General features: G+C 46.0%; 2 protein-coding genes across 4 annotated transcripts in view; one reads left to right on the forward strand and one right to left on the reverse strand.

The window, feature by feature from the left end:
* Ccdc157 (coiled-coil domain containing 157) overlaps positions 1-344 on the reverse strand; it is a 28,918-nt gene extending 28,574 nt beyond the window's left edge. For all 3 annotated transcript variants that reach the window (XM_029567327.1, XM_008841065.3, XM_008841064.3), the window contains exon 1: positions 53-344. The gene's annotated coding sequence lies outside the window, so the exon portion shown is untranslated. The remainder of the gene's footprint in view (positions 1-52) is intronic.
* Positions 273-23,751, forward strand: Sf3a1 (splicing factor 3a subunit 1). Its single transcript, XM_008841062.3, has 16 exons — positions 273-452; positions 3,428-3,549; positions 9,412-9,619; positions 10,762-11,019; positions 13,397-13,471; positions 15,790-15,940; positions 16,210-16,403; positions 17,268-17,385; positions 18,134-18,319; positions 18,857-18,978; positions 19,083-19,328; positions 19,833-20,040; positions 20,559-20,713; positions 22,262-22,363; positions 22,475-22,546; positions 23,257-23,751. The coding sequence occupies exons 1-16, from the start codon at positions 390-392 to the stop codon at positions 23,356-23,358; spliced, it is 2,382 nt and encodes a 793-aa protein (XP_008839284.1). The 5' UTR covers positions 273-389; the 3' UTR covers positions 23,359-23,751.
* Positions 23,752-24,117: the final 366 nt, after the last annotated feature.

A 24,117-nucleotide genomic window follows, 5' to 3' on the forward strand; every position in this document is an offset into this window, starting at 1 on the left:
CGAGGGACTGGCTAGGGTCTCGAGGTGAGTTCGACAATGCAGAATGGCTCACTTGTCTCCGGCGTCGCAGCCTCAGCTTTGGTATCTGGTCGGCTCCCAGAACGTCCCCCTGGAGCACCCGCGGCCCCTGGGATGCCTGAACACCCTTAGGTGGGCGTCCGTGCCGCTGCCAAGGCAACTGTGTAGCGTACCGCCTTGTTCTAGGGAGGGGCGGGAAGTACGCGAGGCTAGAGGGAGGGACCGGAAGTGCGTCAGCCTCGCCTCCACGGCGACTCGCTGGGCCGTCGCCATCTTGCTGTCTCGTCGTAGAGTCGGTGTGGGGAGGTTATCCTTGACGGAGCCCCGGTTGTCTACCCCGAGGCGGACTGGCTGCCGGGAGTGTCGCAGTCATGCCGGCCGGACCCGTGCAGGCGGTGCCCCCGCCACCGCCAGTAGCCACTGAGCCCAAACAGGTACTGCGTTCCCCGCACCGCAGCCTGCAGCCCGAGCCTAGGCCTTGTCCCTCCCCTCGCGCGCGGGCGCTCCTGTCCTCCAGCAGGAAACAGCGGCCGCCCTCCTGGACAGCCCGGAGGGACTGCAAGTCCCAGGAGGCTGGGCGAGAGCGCTGCGCTGCCTTCTGGTCGCAAAAAGCCCTCTAGAGCAGTAGTTCTCTGAGTAGCCAGCGGACTAGTAGTGCGGGCATCACCTGAGAATGCATTAGAAATAGGAAGTCTTCAGACCTTCGAAGTAGGAATCTGCGTTTTAACAAAATCTCAGTGTGATTTATGGAAGTGAGAGAAGCATTGGGCCAGCCTATACACCAGTTTTGGCAGTTGGGCCTACCGGCCTTCGCCTAGTACTAATTTCCAAGCTTGCACTGTATATTTTATGGATATTCTTAGGACCTGCTAGGTGCTTACCCTAATCCAGACAAGGAGCCATTCTCCCAACATTAACAGCATGAATGAGGCATAACCCCTGCCTTCTGAGATCTCTTAGACGAGTTGGAAGATAGACATACATGAATACTCAGTGTTTGTCTAGATCGGTGTAAATGATAAAAGTGCCAGCCAACCTTTAAAAAACTTTCAAAGCTGGGCAGTTGTCACATCTGTAATCCTAGAGAGTTTGGATTATGCGGCTCATGAGTTGGAGGCCAACCTGGGTTACATAGTGAGACCCCCGCAAAGCTTTCAAACAACTGAGGAGGAATGATGTCCGTAAATAACTGCAGTACAATTGACTATAAATGAGCCAGTAATATAATCAGTACTGCTGGAGTAGAGGAATAGATGCTGGTAAGGGAAATCCACAGGTGTTAGAAGTTGTATTTTGTTTTGTTTGAGACAGCATCTCAACTTTGTATCCCTGCCTCACTGTGTAGCTCATTCTGGCCTCAAACTCAGAGATCTGCCTGCCTCTGCCTCCTGAGTCCTGGGACTCAAGACATGAACCGCCACAGTTATAAATTGCTTTTTTGGGAGGATGAATAGGAGTTTACCAGAAGAGCGATGGGGGAAAGGGAACTTTTTTTTGGTGTGTGTGTGGGGATTTTTTATTCACTCAGCATATGTGTGTGTGTATATATATATATATATATATATATATTGAAACACATACTATATGCTTATCAATGCTTTGGGTTCTGAATACAACATGGAACATGACAAATGAGGCCCATACCCTTTCTCCAAATAATTATGTGCCTGTGTGTATTTCTGGCATATTCCTAAGCAGTGGGAAAAAACAGTCATGGTTATACCAGACAATAATAAGTACAAAACCAAAGTAAGGATCAGATGGTGCCTCTCTGGTCAAGGGCACATGAGCAAGTGTGGTACGAATACACATTTGGCATAATGGTAACAGGAGATGTAATTCTTAGGATTTTAATGTGTCTGAACACAGTAGGAAGTATTTTAAACTGGATAGTGACATTTGTGTATCAAAAACTCAGGCAGACAGTTGTTGGGAAGAATTGAGAGGAGGATAAGAAACAATGATCCTGTTCAAGAGATGTTGAGGGTCTGATTTAGATTAGGGCAAGAGGCATGGCCAGGTGCTTATAACAGAATGACTGGTGCCACAGGCTCTCCAGCCAAAGTGATTCAGCCTGAGGGACATCAGCGTGCGTTTCCTCAGTTCTGTCATATGTAGTAGTACGCCTCATAGGGCTGTTGTCAGGGTGGTAAGAATTAATACATTTAAGGTTTCTGGGATGTACTTTATGTTTAATCAGTGTTACTGAGCAAAGACCGAGGAAGGATGAGGGGGAGTCTAGATTTCTGGCTTGTGACTGGAAAGCCAGTCATAGAGATGAAAGTGCCCAGGACTCTGCTGGGCCCAAAGCTCTGTGATATTATCTAGGAAATTGGTTTGGCTGGGATTTTTTTCAGCCTAAATTGGAGAAGGGGAGTGGAGAACATAGTTGTCAAGGACAACTGAGGACAGTGTGAATACTATGAAGAGAGCACAAAACTTTTTCAGGGGCCTCCAACATTATAGGGAAGAGGTGAAATGGAAGTCAGAAATGGAGACTAGGTTGTAATGGTAGGCAACTATGGCTGTAATTGGCTCTAGGTAGTTGTTTTTGACTTGGACAAGAACACTTGAAAAGAAACCAAGTAGGAGATGAGGGAGTAAGGATGTTCAGCCAGAGGAAGAAGCAGGAGAAACAGCAGCAGAAAACTTCATTGAAGGCAGGGAAGAGACCATATTTTTCTAAAGTGATAGACTCAACTGAGAGGAAGAAGCTGCTAGATAAAGGATATGGGAACTTACTGGGCCATTGATGTTGCATTTTCCAGTGAAGTGTCACAAAATATTTTTGTGTTGAATAGTGGCTAGGATTATGGAATGGATGTATAGGAAAAGGGAAGTTAAGGCAGAAAGCTACCAGCTAGAAGTTCCTGAATCTGACCTACCTCTACCTATCTACCTTCCTTCCTACCTACCTCCCCCATGCTCATGTTTCTTGACAGTCATTAAGTATTCCATGCCAGGCACAGTGCTGGGTGCAGAGGTAAAGACACGGCCTTCCAGATTCTGGAATATGGTTTCTTAGATTTTAGTCAACATCCTTGGGTCTAAATTACATGGGCCCTTGGTAAAAATGCTGATTTGGGGACTGTGGATGTAGTTGAGTGGTAGTATGCTTAGTTAGTATGTGTGAGGCCTGAATGTAATCCCACGCCTAGCACTGAAACAACTGTAGCTATCTGGTTTTATTGGACAGTATCTAGAGGAGCCAAGGAAGCTATTCTTTTCCCTGGTTCCTAGAAATGACCCAGGCAAGCACTATGCAGTTAGGAGAACCACATTTTTGTACTCTTTCTGGTACCCAAGGAAGCTTGCAGGACAAAGCCTATGCTCTCAGTGGTATCCTGAAGGAATGTTTGAGGAGTAGAGTAGGGACTTGAAGACCTTACTTCTTTTCCTGTTTTCACAGCCAGTTGAAGAAGAACCGTCTTCAAAGGAGGATTCCACCCCTTCAAAGCCAGTGGTGGGGATTATTTACCCTCCTCCAGAAGTCAGGAATATTGTTGACAAGACTGCCAGCTTTGTGGCCAGGTAACGTAACTGCTTCTACACAGTGGGTCAGGGAAGATTGTAGTATGAAGGGCTCCTGAAACAGCACAAGGTCAGCCTAGACTTTAGACCTTGGCTTAGGCCTGCTAGTTCTTCCAGAACCACAGTAGGACAATTAGGTAGAAAATAAACAGGACTGGTATTGTTGACATACCACACCAGTAACCACAGCGAGAGCCATACCCCAGCTGTATAGTCATCAGGAGCCTCTGCTTCTAAAACAAGCCAGAGGACATTTCTGGAGAGCTATTTTGTAACAGACATATGTGCATGCATACTCTTCCCTGTTTGAGCTGCTGGCCTAAGGAAAATAAAAGGGGAAGTTGATTATTTTCATTATGTAAGTACTACTTTTCACAGAGTCTCACATGACCATTACAAAATTGAGTAAAATGCTAACTTGTTGCCAGGTTGTCAGTGAGGCAAGAGTAAGCTGATAAGGCTTAATCCAATTTAGATACGACATGCAAGTGCTAGTTGTCTTCCCAGATGGGATGAAAATTGGTCAGCATTCCTTCCAGCTTCCCCATCCTATTTAGGGGTACATCCTTAGAATCTTCTTGAGGGCCACTTGACTCCAAAGATCAACATATCCCTTGGCATAGGGCATTTATAAAGTATTCTTTTGGCAGCCAGCAGACTATAACTAGTTGACAGATGTTTTGTCTGTCCTTAGAATATTTTTTAAACTAAAAAGGTGATTTCCCAATAAATGTGGATTTATGGATACTCTTGAGGAACTAAACTGCGTTGCTTACATGGCTTTAGTAGCTGGCTCTAAGCAGAGTGTACAGGAGTAGGTGCTGTCTGGGGCCTGCACCTTGACAGTCATTCCCTTGAGCAGCTCTACCAGCTTGTATCATTTAATAAATATTCCTTTCCCAGCTTCCTAATACAATGAAGCATTGAAAAAGACTATGTTGGTTGATGTCTTTCATAGTGTCTACTCTATAGGAGTTCATCTCAATTTAAGGGCCTGCTAGCTTACCTTCCCTCCCCCTCTCTCTCCCTCCCCTCCCTCCCTCCCTTCCACCTTCCTTCCTTCCCTTCCATCTTCTCTCCCTCCCTTCTTCCCTCCCTTCCTTTTCAGGTCTTACTATGTAGACAAGATTGGCCCTGATCTCATAGAGATCTGCTTCCCAAGTGTGGGGATTAAAGGTGTGCGCTACCCAGCGGAAGGCCTTAATTAGCCTGGATTTTCAGCTGTAAGCTGCTCTATGATTAGGGCAGTTTGGGTGTTGTGTTTAACTGGTTAATGTTTCATAGCAACTCTTATGCCTTCCCCTTTCTGAAATGATAGTAAATATGAAAGGAATGTTAACAGAATTGGTCCAATTTTACTATCGGAATAATCTGTGCCATCTGTTTTCACTTTTCCTGTTTGTTTCTGACCTTGGGCATCCTTTCCAGAGCACTGTAATACTAGCAGAAATGCTGTCATATCTCACTTTTCCCTTCTATAGTAAACTGTAAACATTTCCCCACATTATGTGATCCCCCTCATGCTGCACGTCTGCTTTTGAGAGGATGCATGATGTCCAGGCTATGGGCCCCCGTTAATTTAGCCATCTTCTCTGTTACCTTTGCTATTGTTTCCAGCGTTTCCACTTGGCCAATGACACAGTAAAGGGAGTTTGAGCATTTTCTTTCCCTTTTAGATTATTTCCTTAGAAGTAAAGTGCCTTGTACACAACCATAAGGATCTGAGTTCAGATCCCTAGCACCATATAAGAGCCAGGCATTATGACAGTCCCTGCATCTGTAACCCCAGTGCTGAGGGGCAGAGACTGGTAGATCCCCAGAACCTAGGTAATCCCTTTGTCTAGCCAGATCTGTGAGCTCCAGGTCCAGTGAGAGACCTTGTCTCAAAAAATACAGTAGACAGGACGGAAGAGATGGTTCATTGGTTAAGAGCACTGACTGCTCTTGCAGAGGACCCAGGTTCAGTTCCCAGTAACCACATGGTGGCTAACAACCATCTGTAACTCCAGTACCAGGGGATCCAACGCCCTCTTCTGACCTCTTCAGGCATTGTAGGACACGGTTGCACTTACATATATGCAGGCAGTATACTTGTATACACAAAAATATTAAAAAAATTTTTTTTTGGTCTTTCTGAAAGAAAAGGGTAGCCAGGCATGTGGCACATGCCTTTAATCCCAGGCAGAGGCAGGTGGATCTCTGTGAGATCTCGGCCAATCTGGTCTACATAGTGAGTTCCAGGCCAGTTGGGGTTGCAGGGAGACCCTGTCTCAAAAAGACCATAAAAAAGCAAATACACATTACTGGGCATAGTGGCTCACACCTGTCGTCCCAGCACTGGGATGGCGGAGGCAGGAGTTTAGGAGACCAGGTTGACTATACAGTGGGCTCTATCTTATAAAAGGAAAATAAACAAAATGAATGGGTGTATATCTTAGTGATAAAGAGTATATGCCTGCATGTACAAGGGCCTGGGTTCCATCCCTAGCACTGTAAAACAAAACAAACAAATGAACTACACCATGTTTCTAGATGGGTTTTTAGCCATAAAGATCACTCTTGTAGGCATTCTAAAAATCTTAAGTTTGAGATGGCTCAGAGGGTAAAGTGCTTGCTGCTCAAGTATGAGGACCTGAGTTGGTATCTCCAGCATCCATGTAAAAGCATGATGTGGTGGTACATCACTGTAACTTCAGCCCTGGTAGGAGGAGACAGGCAAACCTGGGGGCCCACTGGCCAGCCAACCTAACAGAAGTGGTGAGCTTCAGGCACAGTGAAGAAAGAGACCCTGTCTCAAAAAGTACAGCGGAGCTGGGTGTGGTAGCGCACCCGTTTAATCAAGCACTGGAGAGGCAGAGGCAGGTGGATCTCTGAGTTCAAGGCCAGCCTGGTCTACATAGTGAGCTCCAAGCCAGCTGGGGCTACAGAGAGACCCTGTCTCAAAAAAAGACCCCCCCAAAAAAGTACAGTGGAAAATGATAGAGGAAGATACCTCTGGTTTCTACACGCTCTGGTGAGCATACCTGTACACACATGGGTACAGCACACAGTTGTAAATAACTCTGAACTTGCTTTTGCGTACATTGCAATGAAGGAGCACGCCATGATCTTGCTCTTGAAGAAAGACAGTGTGCAGGTCTTTGCTCTGCTGCTGTCAGGCTACACATATTCTGGAGCAGGCAATGGGTTTCTGCTACCAAGTCCAACTATCGAAAAGGAGCTTTTTTTTTTTTTTTTTTTTTAATGTCTTTTTGAGACAACGTCTCCCTGTAGCCCCAGCTGTCCTGGAACTCACTATGTAGAGCAGGCTGGCCTCGAACTTACAAAGATCCATCTGCCTCTGCCTCCCGAGTGCTGGGATTAAAGGCGTGCACCACCACGCCCAGCCAAAAGGAGCTATTTTTCTGTGGGTTAGATTGTTAGATCTTCCCCTTTCCTGTATTTTCCTGTCAAAAAGCTAAATTACTTTTTAAAAAATCCCACCTGCTGGGATGAGTCAGAATTACATCTTTTTCTGCTAAAATCTATTCCTTGTGTTGAAGGCTCTAATTCTAAAATTAACAGTAAACCAGCTTAAAGCAACACAATTTATTGGAATGAACACTTCTGCCTTCTCATTGTATCTTTTCGACTTTTCCCAGATGTGTTGAGGCTACAGCTTAAGAGGCAGCAATGCAGGAGACAACAAAAACCCCCTTTTCTAGAAGCCATTGGTCTGTCATGGGTGTTTGCCGGGCATAGTGACCCGGTTCAGCAGGATCCAAGTCTGTTTCTATCCTGCTTGTGTGTGGTTTACATTTTGTAGGGAGGTACAAAAATGCTTCTTTCCAAAGCATGAGGTTCTATTTGAAATAATCCACAGTCATATTGAGACCTCATGGTATTAGTCACGCTACAGGGTGTGACCAGACCTTGCTAGAGGCTACATCTTCCAGTCTATGCCATGGATAACACACATTTTTGTGGGGGCTAATCTGGAGCACAAAATTGCTTGCATTGTGTCTTCTGTTCTATTTAACTTATAAGACCCAGGGCATGTGAAAGTCTTAGGAAAATAGAGTAACCTGACTGGCAACAGTTCCAAGAGCCATGGCTTGGTGTATTTAGGATGCCTCTGAGTAAAGATTTCTAACCAGAGAAGCAGTAGAAACCCTTTCAACCTTTCCTAATGTCCGAGGCATCTCCAATGTTGGTGGAATTACCCCCTTCTAGGCTCTATAGTAGTAACTGCCCTCTTTGTTTGCAGGCTACAGCCTGATTCAAAAGGACTTGGGCATCTTCTTAAATAATGGTTAAATAAATCTTCTCAATAACACCTCAAGGTACAGAGGGAATTTGATGTTAGTCATATTTTATGCTTGGGAAAAGCAAAGCAAGTTCTTTGGTACCTTGCCCTGAGTTAGAATAAGTAGTGAACATGAAAACTGAATGTGCCCAAATGTTGTGTCTTTTAAGGTTTGTGTGCTTTTTGGTTGACAAAGGTGTTACATGTGAGTGTGACACTTTCATCTGGGTTTGATGCCACACTTCTATAATCTTCTAAGGGGGTGGAGGCAAGCAAATCAGGAATTTTAAGGCCAGTCTAAGCTTGGACCACATGAGACCTTATCTTAAAAAAACAAAAAGGAGGGGGCCGGAGCCATTAACAGTCAGCCATTAACAGCACTGACTGTCCTTGCAGAGGATCCTTCCCAGCACCTATATAGTAACTAACAGCCATCTGTAACTCCAGTTCCAGGTCTATACTACCTTCTGGCCTCTGTGGGCATTGCACACATGGTACACTTACATACATGCAAGCAAAACAATCAAACACATAAAAATAAATCTTTAAAAACAAAACAAAAATGGGGGAAAAAGTATGGCCTCTTAAATTATTAACCACTGGTGTTCTAAAAATCAAGATTCCCTGAACATGGTGACCAGGACACTTTTTTTTTTCATTTCCTTTGTGAGTCAGTTCTCTCCTTCCACCATGTGGACGCTGTAGCTCAAACTCAGGTGGTTAGGCTTATCAGGAAGCGCCTTTACCCACTGAGCCATCTTACCAGGCCCTTATCCTGTGATTTTGAAATCATGCAAGTTCAGGGTATGGTATGTTATCTACAGAACCATCCCAGTTGAAGAGAGCAGTGGGAGGACATCCCAGCCAATCTTAGACCCCTGTCATCTGAATCTTCCTCCATAGCCTCGTAAATCTGAGCCCTTATAGAGCAGTTTTTCCTTTGTGACTCCCTGCCAATTAGTAAATGAGGTGATTTTAGGCAGTATTTGGCAAGGCATTAAGTCTCATTAGCTGCTTTGTTTGTGGTGCTGGAGACCAAATTCAGGGCCTTGTGCATGTTAGATATGCATTGTGCCACTGTGCCACATCCTCATCTCCAAAGTATATAAATTTTATTACGTTAAAAAAAAAAAAATGCCGGGCATGGTGGCGCACACCTTTAATCCCAGCACTTGGGAGGCAGAGGCAGGTGGATCTTTGTGAGTTTGAGGCCAGCCTGGTCTATATAATGAGTTCCAGGACAGCTGGGGCTACAGGGAGACCCTGTCTCAAAAAGACCCCCCCCCCCAAAAAAAAAAAGAAAAAGCATATCACCCAGCTGGGATACTACAGAAGTGGCAGAGGAGCTAAGGAATGACTGTGGTAGAGGCAGCCTGGACCAGGCTGCAAGTGGCACTGACCCTTAGTGCCTGGAAGCTCACAGAGGAACTCTCTTATCCTGAGGGATGGACTGGTACAGTTAGTGGGTGGTGTCAAGGAACCTGAAATGGTTGGTGATTTAGATCTGAATAGCCACAACGTTGGGTGGTGGTATGTGCTCTTTGGTTTTGCTTATTTGTTTGCTTGTTTGTTTGCAGAAATGGGCCTGAATTTGAAGCTAGGATACGACAGAATGAGATCAACAACCCCAAGTTCAACTTCCTAAACCCCAATGACCCTTACCATGCCTACTACCGCCACAAGGTCAGCGAATTCAAGGAGGGGAAGGCTCAGGAGCCCTCTGCTGCCATCCCCAAGGTCATGCAGCAGCAGCAGCAAACTACCCAACAGCAGCTGCCCCAGAAGGTTTGAATTGCAGTCCCTCTCCCTGGGTCAAGAAGGAGGCAAGGATGGGTAGGGATGGGGGTACAGTTACCTCTGCTGTCGACACTCACAACCACCAGGAACAAGAGTAAAGTTTTCATCTTCCAGGGACACATACCTAGGTGTTGATGATAAATAGCACTTCTTGAGCACTGATTGCTCAAGCTCTGCCCTGGACTCAGATGTTTAGACTCCTTTTGGGATTTCATGAGGAGCCCAGCAGATTGACTGTTTCATAGGTGGCAAAGCTGAGGCTTGGCCAAATGTGATTTATCCAAGACTCTGACCATGGCATAAGGGTTAGTATTGTAGCATATGAACAACCTCTTGGCCTGACTAATGCAGCCTTGTAACGCCCCTACCCTTCTTGTGCTGGACTCAGGAGTCTTGAAGCCAGCACTAGGGACTATTAAGAATGTCAGTGAAGATAGGGCTAACACATTGTGTCTGCTATGTCAAACTGGGCTGATCTCTCTTTGCACCATTCCCAAACTGGTGGAAAAGGCAGTCTTGTTTGGCAACATTATTTTTATCTTCTGTGTATGAGTATATTGCCTGCATGTAAGTAAGTGCAGTGCCCACAGAGGTCAGAAGAGGGCGTCAGATCCTCAAGAACTGGAGTTTCAGATGGTTGTTAACTGCTGTGTGGGTGCTGGGAACTGAACCCAGGTCTTTTGCGAGAGCAGCCAGTGCTCTTAACTGCTGAGCCATCTCTCCAGCCCCAGCCCCATAGTTACCTCGTTTATAAAAAGCATTCACAGTACCTGTTCTTTCTGCCACATTGTTCACTTGGGGGTCATGGAATACAGTGGGATTCATGACACGCATGTGAGCCTTACTGTGTTTCCATCGCCCTCAGATCAGATTTAAAAGGCTAAGCTCCTGTCATTTCTTTGCTACTTAACTAGGCCTTTGATTTCAAGACAGGAGCAGAGATTATAGATGGTTTCACTTGAAGCAGTTCAGGGAGTTGAGGCACAGTTGGGTGAGAAATTGATTCTCTTAGGGTCAGCATTCTTTCAAAGCAAGTGCCATTAATAAACAACATAGAGGTCTGTGGTCATCCAGCTGGGGAAAGCTATTCTACCCCTATTCCTCTTGCCTCACACATGCTACGTCTTTAGGTCCAAGCCCAGGTGATCCAAGAGACCATTGTACCCAAGGAGCCCCCTCCTGAGTTTGAGTTCATCGCTGACCCCCCCTCCATCTCAGCGTTTGACCTGGATGTGGTGAAGCTGACAGCTCAGTTTGTGGCCAGGAATGGGCGCCAGTTTCTGACACAGCTGATGCAGAAAGAGCAGCGCAACTACCAGTTTGATTTTCTCCGGCCGCAGCACAGTCTCTTCAACTATTTCACAAAGCTGGTGGAGCAGTATACCAAGGTGCTGAGTTGGGGGCTGAGGGTGAGCCCTGGGAGGGCAACATCTCAACACTGGGAATACTATATCCATGAACTGTGAACAAGGACACTGTTGCTTTCTGGGGCCTCTGGGCAAATGTGAATCCCTATTTTAATGTAAAATCTTTGAAAATTTTTACATTTATTAGTGTGTGTGAGAGTGAGCACGAGCATGCAGGAGTGAGCATATGTTTGCATGCCATGGTATACTTTGGGAGATCAGAAAATAGCTTTTGGGACTCAGTTCTTTCCTTCCACTGTGGGGTCTTGGAATGGAACTCAGGTCATCAGAATTGCATGGCAAGCACTTAACCACTGCGCCATTTCACTTGCCCTAAATACATTATTGGGGTTTTTTTGTTTGTTTGTTTCTGGGTATTTTTTGTTTTTTGTTTTTTTTTTTTTTTTTTTTTTTTTTTTTTTCTGTTTTTTTTTTTTTTTTTTTTTTTTTTTTTTTTTTTTTTGGTCTTTTAGAGACAGGGTCTCCCTGTAGCCCCAGCTGTCCTGGAACTTACTATGTAGACCAGGCTGGCCTTGAACTCACAGAGATCTGCCTCTGCCTCCCGAGTGCTGGGATTAAAGGCGTGCGCCACCACGCTCATTTTATTTTTATTTTTGAGACAAGTTCTCTGTAACCCTAACCCTGGCTGGCCTAGAACTCACAGAGACTTTCATGCCTCTGGGATTAAAAGTATGGACCACCATGCCCAGCTTTTGTTGTTTCTTTAAATTCAGTAGAGCCTTTTGTCCTTAAAGAGACATGAAACATATTTTTTGCAAACTGTTTGGTGTTTGCCTGCTGTGTGACAAGACCAGGTAGCCTGGCTGATTTTAGGCATATGTACATTTTGTCTAGTACATGACCTGAGAAGCAGCCTCTTAACAATTACTTCCTATTAACTAATTTAATTCTCAGAAAAATCCCATGAGATAAGTGCTGTCCCCAGCTGTCATAAGCAGAAATGGGATAAGAAAGATGATGTCATGGGGCTAGGTATATACCTCACTGGTAGAGTGCTTCCCTCCTGTGCATAAGGCCTGGGTTCCATTCTCAGCACTGGGGAAAAAAAGGTTAAAAACAAGAAAGAAAATGGTCTCCATAGTCTCAGGCTAGTAAATAGTAGTGCTGAGATTTCAACCAATCTCTCTAAGTGTTTAAGGTAGCCACTGTTCTCACTTTATAGAGAAATTTTTATGGGTAGGGTAATAGGAGCTTGCAGAGCTGGGACTGGAAGACTGGAAATCCAGCAATTTTAAAAAGATTTTTTTGGGGGTTTGTTTTTTTTTTTTTTTTTGCTCCTAACCCTAAGATCTTAGTTACCAGGCTGTACTGCTGCAGTCATGACTGATTGCATGGCATTATGGTATACACCTTTGATTTGGTACTCCTGATTATAGTGAGTTCCAGGACAGCCTGGGCTTCCTAGTTTCAGAATAGCCTGGGCTAACAATCACTGAAGACCCAAAGACAAAGGGTTACTATAAGTACACAGTATCAATTTTAAGTAAGGACCTGGTTAAATTTGGACTACTTCCATGGTGAAAGGTCCCCTGGTCTCATTTGTTACTTTTTGTTCCTCTGAATTTGGGTATTGGCATTGACTATTGTAATTTGAAGGCATTGGTGTTTACCCATGGGACATGTAATGGCAGGTAGATTCCAAGGGTAGAGGAATAAGGAAGAGCAAGGCAAAACTGAGTTACTTTATCAGTAGAAGTAGATACTATTGGGACATTATTTGGGGTGCCAGTAGTGAAAATACAGAAATCTGTCTTGTAGTGAAAATAGAAATCTGCCATCGTGGAGTTTCCGTTCTAGTGGAGAGGAGTTAAGCAGTGAAACTGTATGTCAGATGATGATAGATACTATAGATAAAAGGCAGGGTTTGGGCTGGCCATGGTGGCACAGGCCTTTAATCTCAGCACTCATGAGGCAGAAGCAGCCTGATCTCCGAGTTTGCAGCCAACCAGGGCTATATAGTGAGACCCTGTCTCAAAACGTGGCAGGGGGTGGGCCAGGAAATGAGGTAGTAAGGCAGGGGAGGTAGGCTGTGGTTCTAAACAGGACAGTAGGGGAGGCCCAGCTGAAGCTTTGCATACTTTTCTGGGAATCATGGAAATGATCTTCTCTAAAGGTGCTAAATGATGCTAACGCTAAATAGTAGTGTCATCATTTGGAGAAAGAAACACAAATTCTAGTCATTAACTAACTTGCCCAGAATCCCACAACCAAGTGGAGCTGAGATCCCATCCTTGGGAGTTAGAATCCCATCTCCTGTGCCCTGTGACAGACCCTTCGAGGCTACTTCTTTGTCTTGTGCTGTGATAAACTGATAGTTGCTCTAATTCTTCTGTTTCAGATCTTGATCCCACCCAAAGGCTTATTTGCAAAGCTCAGGAAAGAAGCTGAAAACCCTCGAGAAGTTTTGGACCAGGTAAACAGAATAGGATTTCTTGTAACAAGTTACCAAAGGTCTACTATGTGGGCTTTGTTTTGTGTCTGGAAACCATCTCTAAGGCAGTACTGATTTGACCTTCCCTAATCTGAAATTTGGTGAGGGCGAGGGGTGGGAGGAGGAGACAGTTTCACTGTGTATCCCTGACTGGCCTGGAACTCACAGAGATGGGCCTGCCTCTGCCTCCCCAGTGTTGAGAATAAAGATGTGGGCCACCATACCCACCCCCCTAATCTGAAATTTAAACCATTCCAAAATCTGCAACTTTTTGAGTGTCGCATGACATCAGTAGTGCAAAATCCACATCTGACCTCATGTGGTGGGTTACATTAAAAATGCAGGTACATCGAATGAGATGTAATAAATTTTTTTTTTAAATCCAGGCACAGCCAGGTGTGGTGGCGCACACCTTTAATCTCAGCACTCGGGAGGCAGAGGCAGGCGGATCTCTGTGAGTTCAAGGCTAGCCTGGTCTACATAGTGAGTTCCAGGACAGCTGGGGCTACAGAGAGACCCTGACTTAAAAAGACCAAAAAAATAAAAATAAAAAAAATGCAGGTACACTAAAAATGTCTAAAATTGCCCTCAGGCTGTATGTATGATGTGCATATGAAACATACATGGAGTTTGGGTTTAGATATGGGTCCCATTCGCAGGGTTTATCTCACTCATCATATCTGTGCAAATATTCCAGAATTAAAAACACTTCTGGTCCCCAAATCTCAGCGAAGGGATAGCCTATGCTTTGTTGCTATGTTCTTAGTCACAGGATGGTGAGAAGAAAAGCCTTGTGGCTACAGAGACCAAATCTGCTTTGCTCTCTAAAAGCTTTAGAGGGGGCGCTCTCTTTTCTACTCTAGGCAGAAAGACATCTCCCAAGTAGATCCTTGGTGATAGGTGCCTTTTAAGTCCTGGGTTTTCAGGCTTCTGTTTTCTTAGATGCATAGATTGTAGCTGTTTTTGAGGATATTAGGTTTTCTCTCTTTTTTTGTTTCATCTTTTTGAGACAGGGTCTCCCTGTAGCCCCAGCTGGACTGGAACTCACTATGTAGACCAGGCTGACCTTGAACTCATAGATATCGCCTGTCTCTGCCTCCCAAGTGTTGGAATTAGAGGTGTGGGCCACCACAGCTGGCTGGTTTTCTTTCTTTTTTCTTTTTTTTTTTTTTTTTTTTTTTGAGACAGGGTCTCCCTGTAGCCCCAGCTGTCCTGGAACTCACTGTATAGCCCCCGCTGTCCTGGAACTCACTGTGTAGACCAGGCTGGCCTTAAACTCACAGAGATCCGCCTGCCTCTGCCTCCCGAGTGCTGGGAATTTTCAGAGCTGAGGACTGAACTCAGGGCCTTGTGCTTGCTAGACAAGTATTCCACCACTGAGCTAAATCTCTAACCCCTTTTATTTTTTAATTAAAAAATAATCTTTAATAACTTGGTATGTACATAATGAATTTTAGATGTTTTCAACCCCTTGTGTTCTTTCATCCCCCCTCCTTTACCCACTGAAAACCTTCCCCAACAAGCCCCTTCCTTTCATGTCTTTTTTGGGTGTGACCCTCTGTGTTTAATTAGAGTTGGTTGCATAAGCATGGGTGGGCGGTTACTTTTTGGAGCATGGCCACCTTACCAGTGGCTACACCACTAAAGAAAATGACACCTGCACCCAGCCACCGTTAATTACCAGTAGTCCACATTTATAATGAAATGTTGATTGTGTACGTAACTACAGTTGCAGTGAGTTCATGAGTGCAGGGCCACCTCATGTCCAGAAGATGCCTTTTTGTCACACATCTCCCTATCCTCTGGTTCTGAGATTCTTTCAGTCCCCTTCTTCCTCAATGTTCTCTGAGCCTTTCGAGGAATAATAAGAATGTCCCCTTTAGGGCTGAGTATTTTACTGTCGTTTATTCTCTTCATTTGACCAGTTATGAGTGCAGTAAGCACTACTAGCTTTAATAAAAAGCTTCTGTACTGAGTGTATTACTAATCTATGATGCAAATAGCATTTAGAATGCAATTTGACAACATGACCATTTAGCAAAACAATAGTAGGTTTCCCCCTAGAGCCTGTAACCTCTCAGCCACCAGCTCTTGACAAGGTTTACAGTACTAGATACTAGGTTTTCATGCAGACTTTCTGGAGGAAAGTTTGCTACTGGGAGCACAGAGCCCCCTTGTCAACTCTGTTGGAACACTGGACACTCCCTTTATGGGCACAACAGCATCTTGATCTGAAGGAGATGCTAACTTTGATTGCTCTGGAGCCTCATTGAAAACAATGCTGTTTCTGATCTCCACAGGTGTGTTACCGAGTAGAGTGGGCCAAGTTTCAGGAGCGTGAGAGAAAGAAGGAAGAGGAAGAGAAAGAGAAGGAGCGGGTGGCCTATGCTCAGATCGACTGGCATGATTTTGTGGTGGTAGAGACAGTGGACTTCCAGCCCAATGAGCAAGGTAGGTCTAGAGGACAGATGTGAGCCAGGAGTCCTGGTGTTCCCAGGGAGCAGTCAAATCTGTCATGAGACCTTATTAGTGTTTGTTTACCTCTGCTCCCAGAAGGCTTAATTTCTACGACTTTGCCCAAATTAAATGCAATTCAACAAGTTGTTACTATGTTAGACCCTGATGTCCTTTACAGATAGTGAAATTAGACAACTCCTGAGCTCTTGGGGAGCTCACAGACAGGACAAGGCATGCTTTTGATTCTAGCTCATTCCTTTTAGGGAATTTCCCTCCCCCAACCACACCAGAGGAACTGGGAGCCCGAATCCTCATTCAGGAGCGCTATGAGAAGTTTGGGGAAAGTGAGGAGGTGGAAATGGAGGTGGAGTCTGATGAAGAAGATGAGAAACAGGAGAAAGCTGAGGAACCTCCTTCCCAACTGGATCAGGACACTCAAGTGCAGGACATGGATGAGGTAAACTCTCTGGTGACTTGAGCCTGACCTTTCCCCTGGAGCCCAGGAGGTGATGCTCTTCATTGAGTCCAAGGTGGTCCTCCTTTTGGGACTGAAAAGGTGGTGGGCCCTGGACAAGGCCAGGCCATTTATAAAGTTGTCCAAGCCCAGGCAGCATGACACTTCTTCCCAACTCCAGCAACAAAGATTGATTCATGGGCAAGGATCTGAAAGTTGTGCCAACGTTGTTCTGTGGCTTTTCCTTTGGTTCAGAGACCTCCCAACAAACCCCCACCAGTCCTGTTAAGGGACTACTGTATTACCCTGTGCTTTGATGCCTTTTGAGCTCTTGGGCCCAAAGGATCAGCAATTCCCAAAGCTTTTCTAAATGTAGCCTACACATCTTTCAGACATCCCTACCCCCTTCCAGCTTGGCCTTCCAAGTAGGCACAGAGTCCAAAGCCAAGCTGTTTTCCCCCCTCAGAAAGAATTTGTGTGCAGCCTGAGAAGAAAGGGCTCCAGTGTCTATGGGAATTGACTTTTTCTCTCCCTCCCAGCATTGCCCCCAGAGCAGCTACCATTGAGTGCTGACTCGTCCCCTGTGCCCCTCCTCTGCAAGTTAAGTGCCCTTGGCCTCTTGGGACCGCCTGGTGCCAACTGCTGCAAATGCCTGGGAAGAGTGTTAGCACCATGGTTCTGACGCGCTCCCATTCATGCTATGAGGAAGCAGCTTGGCCTTCTGCCTGCTGGCCTCAGCTGCTCCCAGAGGCTTAGCACATGGATACTGGCTAGCAGAGGCCAAGGCTCCTTGCCACACTGAGAACTGCCAAAGCTCAGCTTTGGGGAGGTGGCTTCCCTGAGTTCTGCCACTGCTTTAATTTTCAGGGTTCAGATGATGAAGAAGAAGGACAAAAAGTGCCCCCACCCCCAGAGACACCAATGCCTCCGCCTTTGCCCCCAACTCCAGACCAAGTCATTGTCCGAAAGGACTATGATCCCAAAGGTACGACCTGCCTCCCAGTCCTTGACTGTCCAAGAAGGTCCTGCATGGTCTTGTGTGTTCTGGACTGTTTCTAGGAGGGCTTGAGGTGATACCTATAGTATAGACCTCAAGGTGGAGAATAGAATATAGTCGTTTCCAGTTTCTGATGTAAGGGGTGGCACTGAATGGATGTTTCTAATGAATGATGCCAGAATGCACCTCTCCTTTTTAAAAAGACTTACTGTTTCTAATTATGTGTTTATGTGTGTCTGAATATGGGTTTGACACATTTGTGTGGGTGCCCACGGAGGCCAGAGTCATCAAATCTCCCCAGAGTTGGACTTACAGGTAGTTGTGAACTGCCCATTTTGGGTGTTGGGAGCTGAACTCAGGGCCTCTACAAGAGTAATATGTGTTTTCAACCACTGGGCCATCTTTCTAGTTCCTGAAGTTTTACTGACTTACTTAATGAGTGAATGAGAGAGTGTGTGTGTGTGTGTGTGTGTGTGTCTGTCTGTCTGTCTGTCTGTCTGTCCTGTTTGTGTTTGCATGCACAGGCACACTAATGCCACAGAGCACATGATAAGGTCAAAGGACAACTTTCAGGCACTCTCTCTCTTTCCATTTTGAGTTCTGGGGATCAGGCTCAGGTCATCAGGCTTGTGGAGTAAGCATTTTTATCCACCGAGCCACATCACCAACTCTGTACCACACTCCTAATATCAACTTCCACCTGGTATTCTCACTTAGACATCTCTGTTTCTTTTAGCTTCCAAGCCCCTCCCTCCAGCCCCTGCTCCTGATGAATATCTTGTGTCCCCCATCACTGGGGAAAAGATCCCTGCCAGCAAAATGCAAGAACATATGCGCATTGGGCTTCTCGACCCCCGCTGGCTGGAGCAGCGGGACCGCTCCATCCGTGAGAAACAGAGTGATGATGAGGTTTATGCACCAGGTAAGTTGGGGTTTGCCAGCCCATAGCTTGCTTTATGCAAACAGAGAACAGTTGAGGTCAGTGAAAGTTTGAGTGATAGTGTTAAAAAAGAACTCCCTGTTTTCCAGAGGAATCTTCCAAAAGCTGGCACAGATACAGATGTCACATGCCTGTTGATATTCTATAGCAAGATCTGGCAGGAACTGGGAGGCATGCTTATTCCTTTGCTTTATTGGACTCTTGATTGGAATACTTTCTCCTTGAGTGACACCAACTTAATTACCATGTATGAAGCATCAAGATAAGAGGGAGCTGCCAAGGGCTAGGGAATGGGTCTTTAGTCCTGTAAGAGGGGTTGGACAAGCACTGGGTCTTTAAGCTTATTGCTAGTCTGGCAGCCTCCCTAGACTTACAGGTTAAGAGTGACATGTTAGGGCCAAGAGTCAGCACTGTGCTATGGATCCAGCCTCCACCCTGCATTCTTAGAAAGCTGCTAACTTAATCAGAAGAGTACTAGGTTTAACTTCTTGTTCACTCCTCCCATTCTGTTTTGTATAGGTCTGGATATTGAGAGCAGCTTAAAGCAGTTGGCTGAACGACGTACTGATATCTTTGGAGTAGAAGAAACAGCCATTGGCAAGAAGATTGGTGAGGAGGAGATCCAGAAGCCAGAGGAAAAGGTACAAGTCCAGTGAATCCTGGTCCCTTCCCTGTCCCTCTGTCTCCCATCTTTGGGCCCAGTTCCAGGAGTCCTGATGGGTTGTATCTTTGTTTTCTCTTGCAGGTAACCTGGGATGGCCATTCAGGCAGCATGGCCCGGACCCAACAGGCTGCCCAGGCCAATATCACCCTCCAGGAGCAGATTGAGGCCATCCACAAGGCTAAGGGCCTGGTACCAGAAGATGACACCAAGGAAAAGATTGGCCCTAGCAAACCCAATGAAATCCCCCAGCAGCCACCACCTCCATCTTCAGCCACCAACATCCCAAGTTCAGCACCCCCCATCACATCAGTGCCCCGGCCACCTGCAGTGAGTATTTTAAACTTTGGTTCTTGGGGTGGGGTTATGCTATTGTCTCAGAGGGGCAACTGTTTAGAGTGTGGCCTGAAGGCTAGTTGGCCAGGTTGAAAAAGAAAGGATCCTTTAAATAGAAATGGAACTTCTAAACTGATCTTCCACCTGCAGAGGAGAATTGGGACAGAATGGGAGCTGAGTGGCAAATGTGGGAAACAGGTTTGAGGCAGGGAAGAGTTGTAGGCTCAACAGATCTTTGAGAACTCCTGACCTGTATCCAGGAGGCTGACTCAAGATCAGCCCCTTTAGTGGTACTGTTTGTCATGAAAAGCTGATTGAATCTGAACCCAGAGTATTACCCTGGGACTCTGAGCAGCAAGTTTCTGTCATAGGCCTGACATGAGGCTTCAGTTTCATTGTCAACAGAGTCAGTGGCTAGGTGCTAGCTGTATGTGTCCTTGAAGCCAAGCCTTGGCTTCTTGTGACTTGTGGGTCTCTTTCCTCCCTTCTCCCCACCAGATGCCGCCTCCAGTCCGTACCACAGTTGTATCTGCAGTACCTGTCATGCCCCGGCCACCAATGGCATCCGTGGTCCGGCTGCCCCCAGGCTCAGTGATTGCCCCCATGCCACCCATCATTCATGCACCAAGAATCAATGTGGTGCCCATGCCTCCCTCGGCACCTCCTATCATGGCACCCCGCCCACCTCCCATGATTGTGCCAACAGGTCAGTTTGTAGTATTGCTTTCCCATCTACTGGGTCAGGAATCACAGGCCAAATACTGTCTGCAGAGCCATGGCTCTTGTTAATGGCGGCAGTTGCAACTAGGTGTCCATCCCAGAGGAAAGCCCAGGCTTTGCACATGAAAGCTCTCCAAGCTGGGAACTGGGAACCACAATTCCTAGGGGAGACAAAAGACTAAGGTGATATAGCCGGTGTCTACATTTTGAGGTCAGTCCCTTGACAGGCTCAGAAGCCTGACAGATGACTGTTGTCTAGCTTGTACCTACTCAGTTCATCAGTCTTGCCCTGCTTCTAGTCCCTGCTGCCTAATCTGGGCAGCCTCCCATGGTCCCTTGCCAAGGAACCTGCTGGTTTCCAGACTTATCAAGGAGTGGTACTATACACTTCTAAGGAGCCATTATAAGGATGCTTTTATAATCTCCCCTCACAAAATCACACCAATCCTACTTTTGGTCCTTGGGCCCCCTCTTTACTCACAGAGCTGTTCCATGTCTTTACAGCCTTTGTGCCTGCCCCACCTGTGGCTCCTGTACCAGCCCCAGCCCCAATGCCTCCTGTGCACCCCCCACCTCCCATGGAAGATGAGCCTCCCTCCAAGAAACTGAAGACAGAGGACAGCCTCATGCCTGAGGAAGAGTTCCTGCGTAGGAACAAGGTCTGTGATCCAGAATGTTGTCTGTGCCCTGGAGTGTCTGGCAGTGGGAAGGGAGTTGTTCAGGTCTCCCACTCTGAACCATTCCTGTGATTTTAGCTTCTGGGATGTAGATAAACCATTGGAGGTTTCTGGGCCTGTATTAAATGTAAGATCAAGTTGGTGGGCAAAAAATGGTGGTGATAGTGGTTGTAGTGGTTATTCAGTTATTTGGACTTTGTTTTTATTTTACGTGTATGAGTGTATTGCCTGCATATATGTGAGTGCACCCGTGTCGTGCAGTGCCACAGAGGTCAGAAGAGGGCGTCAGATTCCCCTGGAACTGGAGTTAAGGACGGTTCATAGCCACCATATGGGTGCTGGGAATCAAACCCAGGTCCTCTGCAAGAGCAGTTAGTGCTCTTAACCGCTGAGCCATCTCTCCAGCCCCTTTTTTTTTTTTTGTATTTTTTGAGACAGGGTCTCCCTATAGTCCCAGCTGATTGGAACTGGCTATATAGACCAGGCTACCCTTGAACTTACAAAGAACCATCTGCCTCTGCTCCCTGAATCCTGGGATTAAATGTGTGTGTCACCACGCCTGGCTATTTGGACCAACTTGGAGATCCAGCTGCTTAGATAACATGGCCTGGGTGATGACAGCACCAGACAGCTGGAGGAAGTTCCAGGCACAGATCTCCCCCCAGCTCCAGTTCTGGAAGGGCTGCCTGTTAGGATGAGAGTCTGTTAGGGTGTTGGAACAAGGATCTCACCTTGACATTGCCAGTCCCTACAAAATCTATTAAGCTTCAGTGAGGAGGTAGAAACAGTCCCAGCTCCCACTACCCAAGTAGATTTGACAAAATCTGTTTTTTTTTCTTTCCAAGACTAGAATCTATTTCTTGAGCACCTACCAAAGGTTTGGGGCAGAGCTAACTTCACAGGCTGTTCTCTGTTTACCCAGGAACCTGTTTCATGGGCAAGTGGCATTGAACTTAGGTGTCTTATCAACTCTGGAGCTAAGTTGGGATCTCAGGACTTCACAGACCATATTCTTTCCCCTATTGGTACTTTTTGGGGTTGCAGAACATTTCACCTATCTATATCACCTGAGCTCCAAATTCACTGGAAGGCAAGACAGAGGTCTGTTTAAGGAAGAGAAATGAGAATGGGCATGGTAGTGTACATTTACAATTTCAGAACTCCAAAAGCAGGAGGAGTACCTCAAATATGAGGCTTATCTGGGGCTACATAGTGATACTCTTGTCTAAAAAAATCAAAACAAAAGTAGCCGGGCACACTAGGAGGCAGAGGCAGGCTGATCTTAGTGAGATGGAGGCCAGCCTGGTCTCCAAAGCAAGTTCCAAACCATCAGGGGCTATGGGGAGACCCCGTCTCAAAAAACAAAACAAAAAAGAAATGAAATCTTGGGCAGTGTCACAAGTGGCATCAGTCATAAGTCAGAACAGAATGGGGGAGCCCAGAGCAGCAGGAGTCATTGTCAAAATGGGCCCACTAATGGTATAGTTTCAATAAGGGCTTCTCAGGTATAATGATCCTACCATTTTGCAGGGTCCGGTGTCCATCAAAGTACAGGTGCCCAACATGCAGGATAAGACCGAATGGAAGCTGAACGGACAGGTGTTGGTCTTTACCCTACCACTCACAGACCAGGTAAGTACTGCTGCCACAAATTGGTGCAGGTGCCTAGGAAGCAAGGGGTTGGGACAGCTTTTTCCAGTTGGCATTAGCAAATGGATGAATGACTACTTCTTGGTCCCACAGGTCTCTGTCATTAAAGTAAAGATTCATGAAGCCACAGGCATGCCTGCAGGAAAACAGAAACTACAGTATGAAGTAAGTTAACCCCAGTCATGTCCCTTAGGTTACAACTCTACTGTCCCAGTAACAATCTGTAACAAAGGGTGGAGAGAGACCTGGGTATGGCCATCCGAGTCCATTCTAGAAATTATGTGTCTGGACTGTTGGTGAACCTGACAATGCTGGACTCTTGACAGTACAGTCTAGTCCATAAAACCCTTTACCTCATGACCCAGACTAGGTTAGGGGGCAAGACTTGAGAGTGCCATAGTGGTTCTTGACCCTGTGTTGGTACCAGCCTAATGATGTGATCTTAGATAGTCTGGCTCTATGCAAAGCGGGTCTGCCAGGTCTTCCAGGGGTGCTATGTTCTCTACATCCTCCAGGCCTCATCTCTATAAAGTGAGGCTGATGGAAGAGGTGATCAATAAAGGCCTAGTGATATGAGAGTCAGCTTTCCCCTGGGGTTGGTTAAGATCAGCATCTTGGGGAGTTGAGAACTGAGCCAAGTATTGACAAAGGCCTCTTGCCTTTGCATTAGTTGGAAGGAAGGAGGGAGGGAAGGAAGGAAGGAAAAGTTTTGTAGCGAGAACTAGAGCTCCGTAATCCACTCACCTCCTGATCTTCCTTTAAGCCTCTATATTAGTGAAGTCTAGACTATAAGTAGCTAAAAGTTTTCAAAGTGAAGCTCAGCAATGTGGTCAAGGCCAAGTACCACACTCTTAAGGCATATGTCTTTCTTCTAGGGCATCTTCATCAAGGATTCCAACTCACTGGCTTACTACAACATGGCCAATGGTGCTGTCATCCACTTGGCCCTCAAGGAGAGAGGTGGCAGGAAGAAGTAGAGGGAGAAACTTACAGTCAGGTCCCTGCCAGTGGACCTCTCCTGTCCACCACCAGTTCCAGGAGCCTCACTGGAACCTCAGGCATTGCCTGTGCATTTGTTACCCACTTAATCAATTTGGAAATTCATATTGTCTTTAGGAGGATTTTTTTCCCTACTCTCTCTCTCAGACATTGGTAAGAGTAGCAGAGCTTTCAAGTCAGTCTTTGGAAAATTTTTATTGTTTTATTGATTTGAGGTCCTTCAGGCAGCCCATTAGGAATTGGAAGTCCAGAGCTGCCCTACTGGATAGTTTCGTAGTACCAAGTAGACACTTGGCTGATAGGATATGATTATTGTAATTCATCATTTTGTGTCATGCTGTGGTCTCTCTAATAAACCTTTTGAATCCTGGCATGATGGCACATGCCTGTAATCCCAGGTCTTGGGAAGTAGAGACAGTAAGATCAGATTTTCAGAGTCAGCCTCAGCTACACAGCAAGTTTTAGGCCAGACTCTCCCCCCCCCCCCCCAATTTTTTTTTATTGTTTTGAGACAGGGTCTCCCCGTAGTCCCAGCTGACCTGAACTCACTATGTAGATCAGACTGGCCTTGAACTCACAAAGATCCGCCTGCCTCTGGCCTCCCAAGTGCTGGGACTAAAGGCGTACACCACTATGCCCGGCTCAAAAAAATTTTAATTAAAAAAAATCTTGGGCCCTTATGAAGGCAGTGTAAAAAAACCTGTCTCTTGTCCAGCTGTGCCCATTACACAGTGCTG

The sequence above is a fragment of the Nannospalax galili genome, unplaced genomic scaffold (genome assembly GCF_000622305.1).
Source record: "Nannospalax galili isolate Female #2095 unplaced genomic scaffold, S.galili_v1.0 scaffold259, whole genome shotgun sequence".
In the NCBI taxonomy this organism is placed as follows: domain Eukaryota; kingdom Metazoa; phylum Chordata; class Mammalia; order Rodentia; family Spalacidae; genus Nannospalax; species Nannospalax galili.

Bases quoted from the DNA above. Each gene is read 5' to 3' on its own strand.
- Sf3a1 (XM_008841062.3), top strand. From the start codon at position 390: ATGCCGGCCGGACCCGTGCAGGCGGTGCCCCCGCCACCGCCAGTAGCC. The intron at 11,020-13,396 runs GTGCTGAGTTGG...CTTCTGTTTCAG, and splicing joins TGGTGGAGCAGTATACCAAG to ATCTTGATCCCACCCAAAGG. The intron at 16,404-17,267 runs GTAAACTCTCTG...TTTAATTTTCAG, and splicing joins AAGTGCAGGACATGGATGAG to GGTTCAGATGATGAAGAAGA.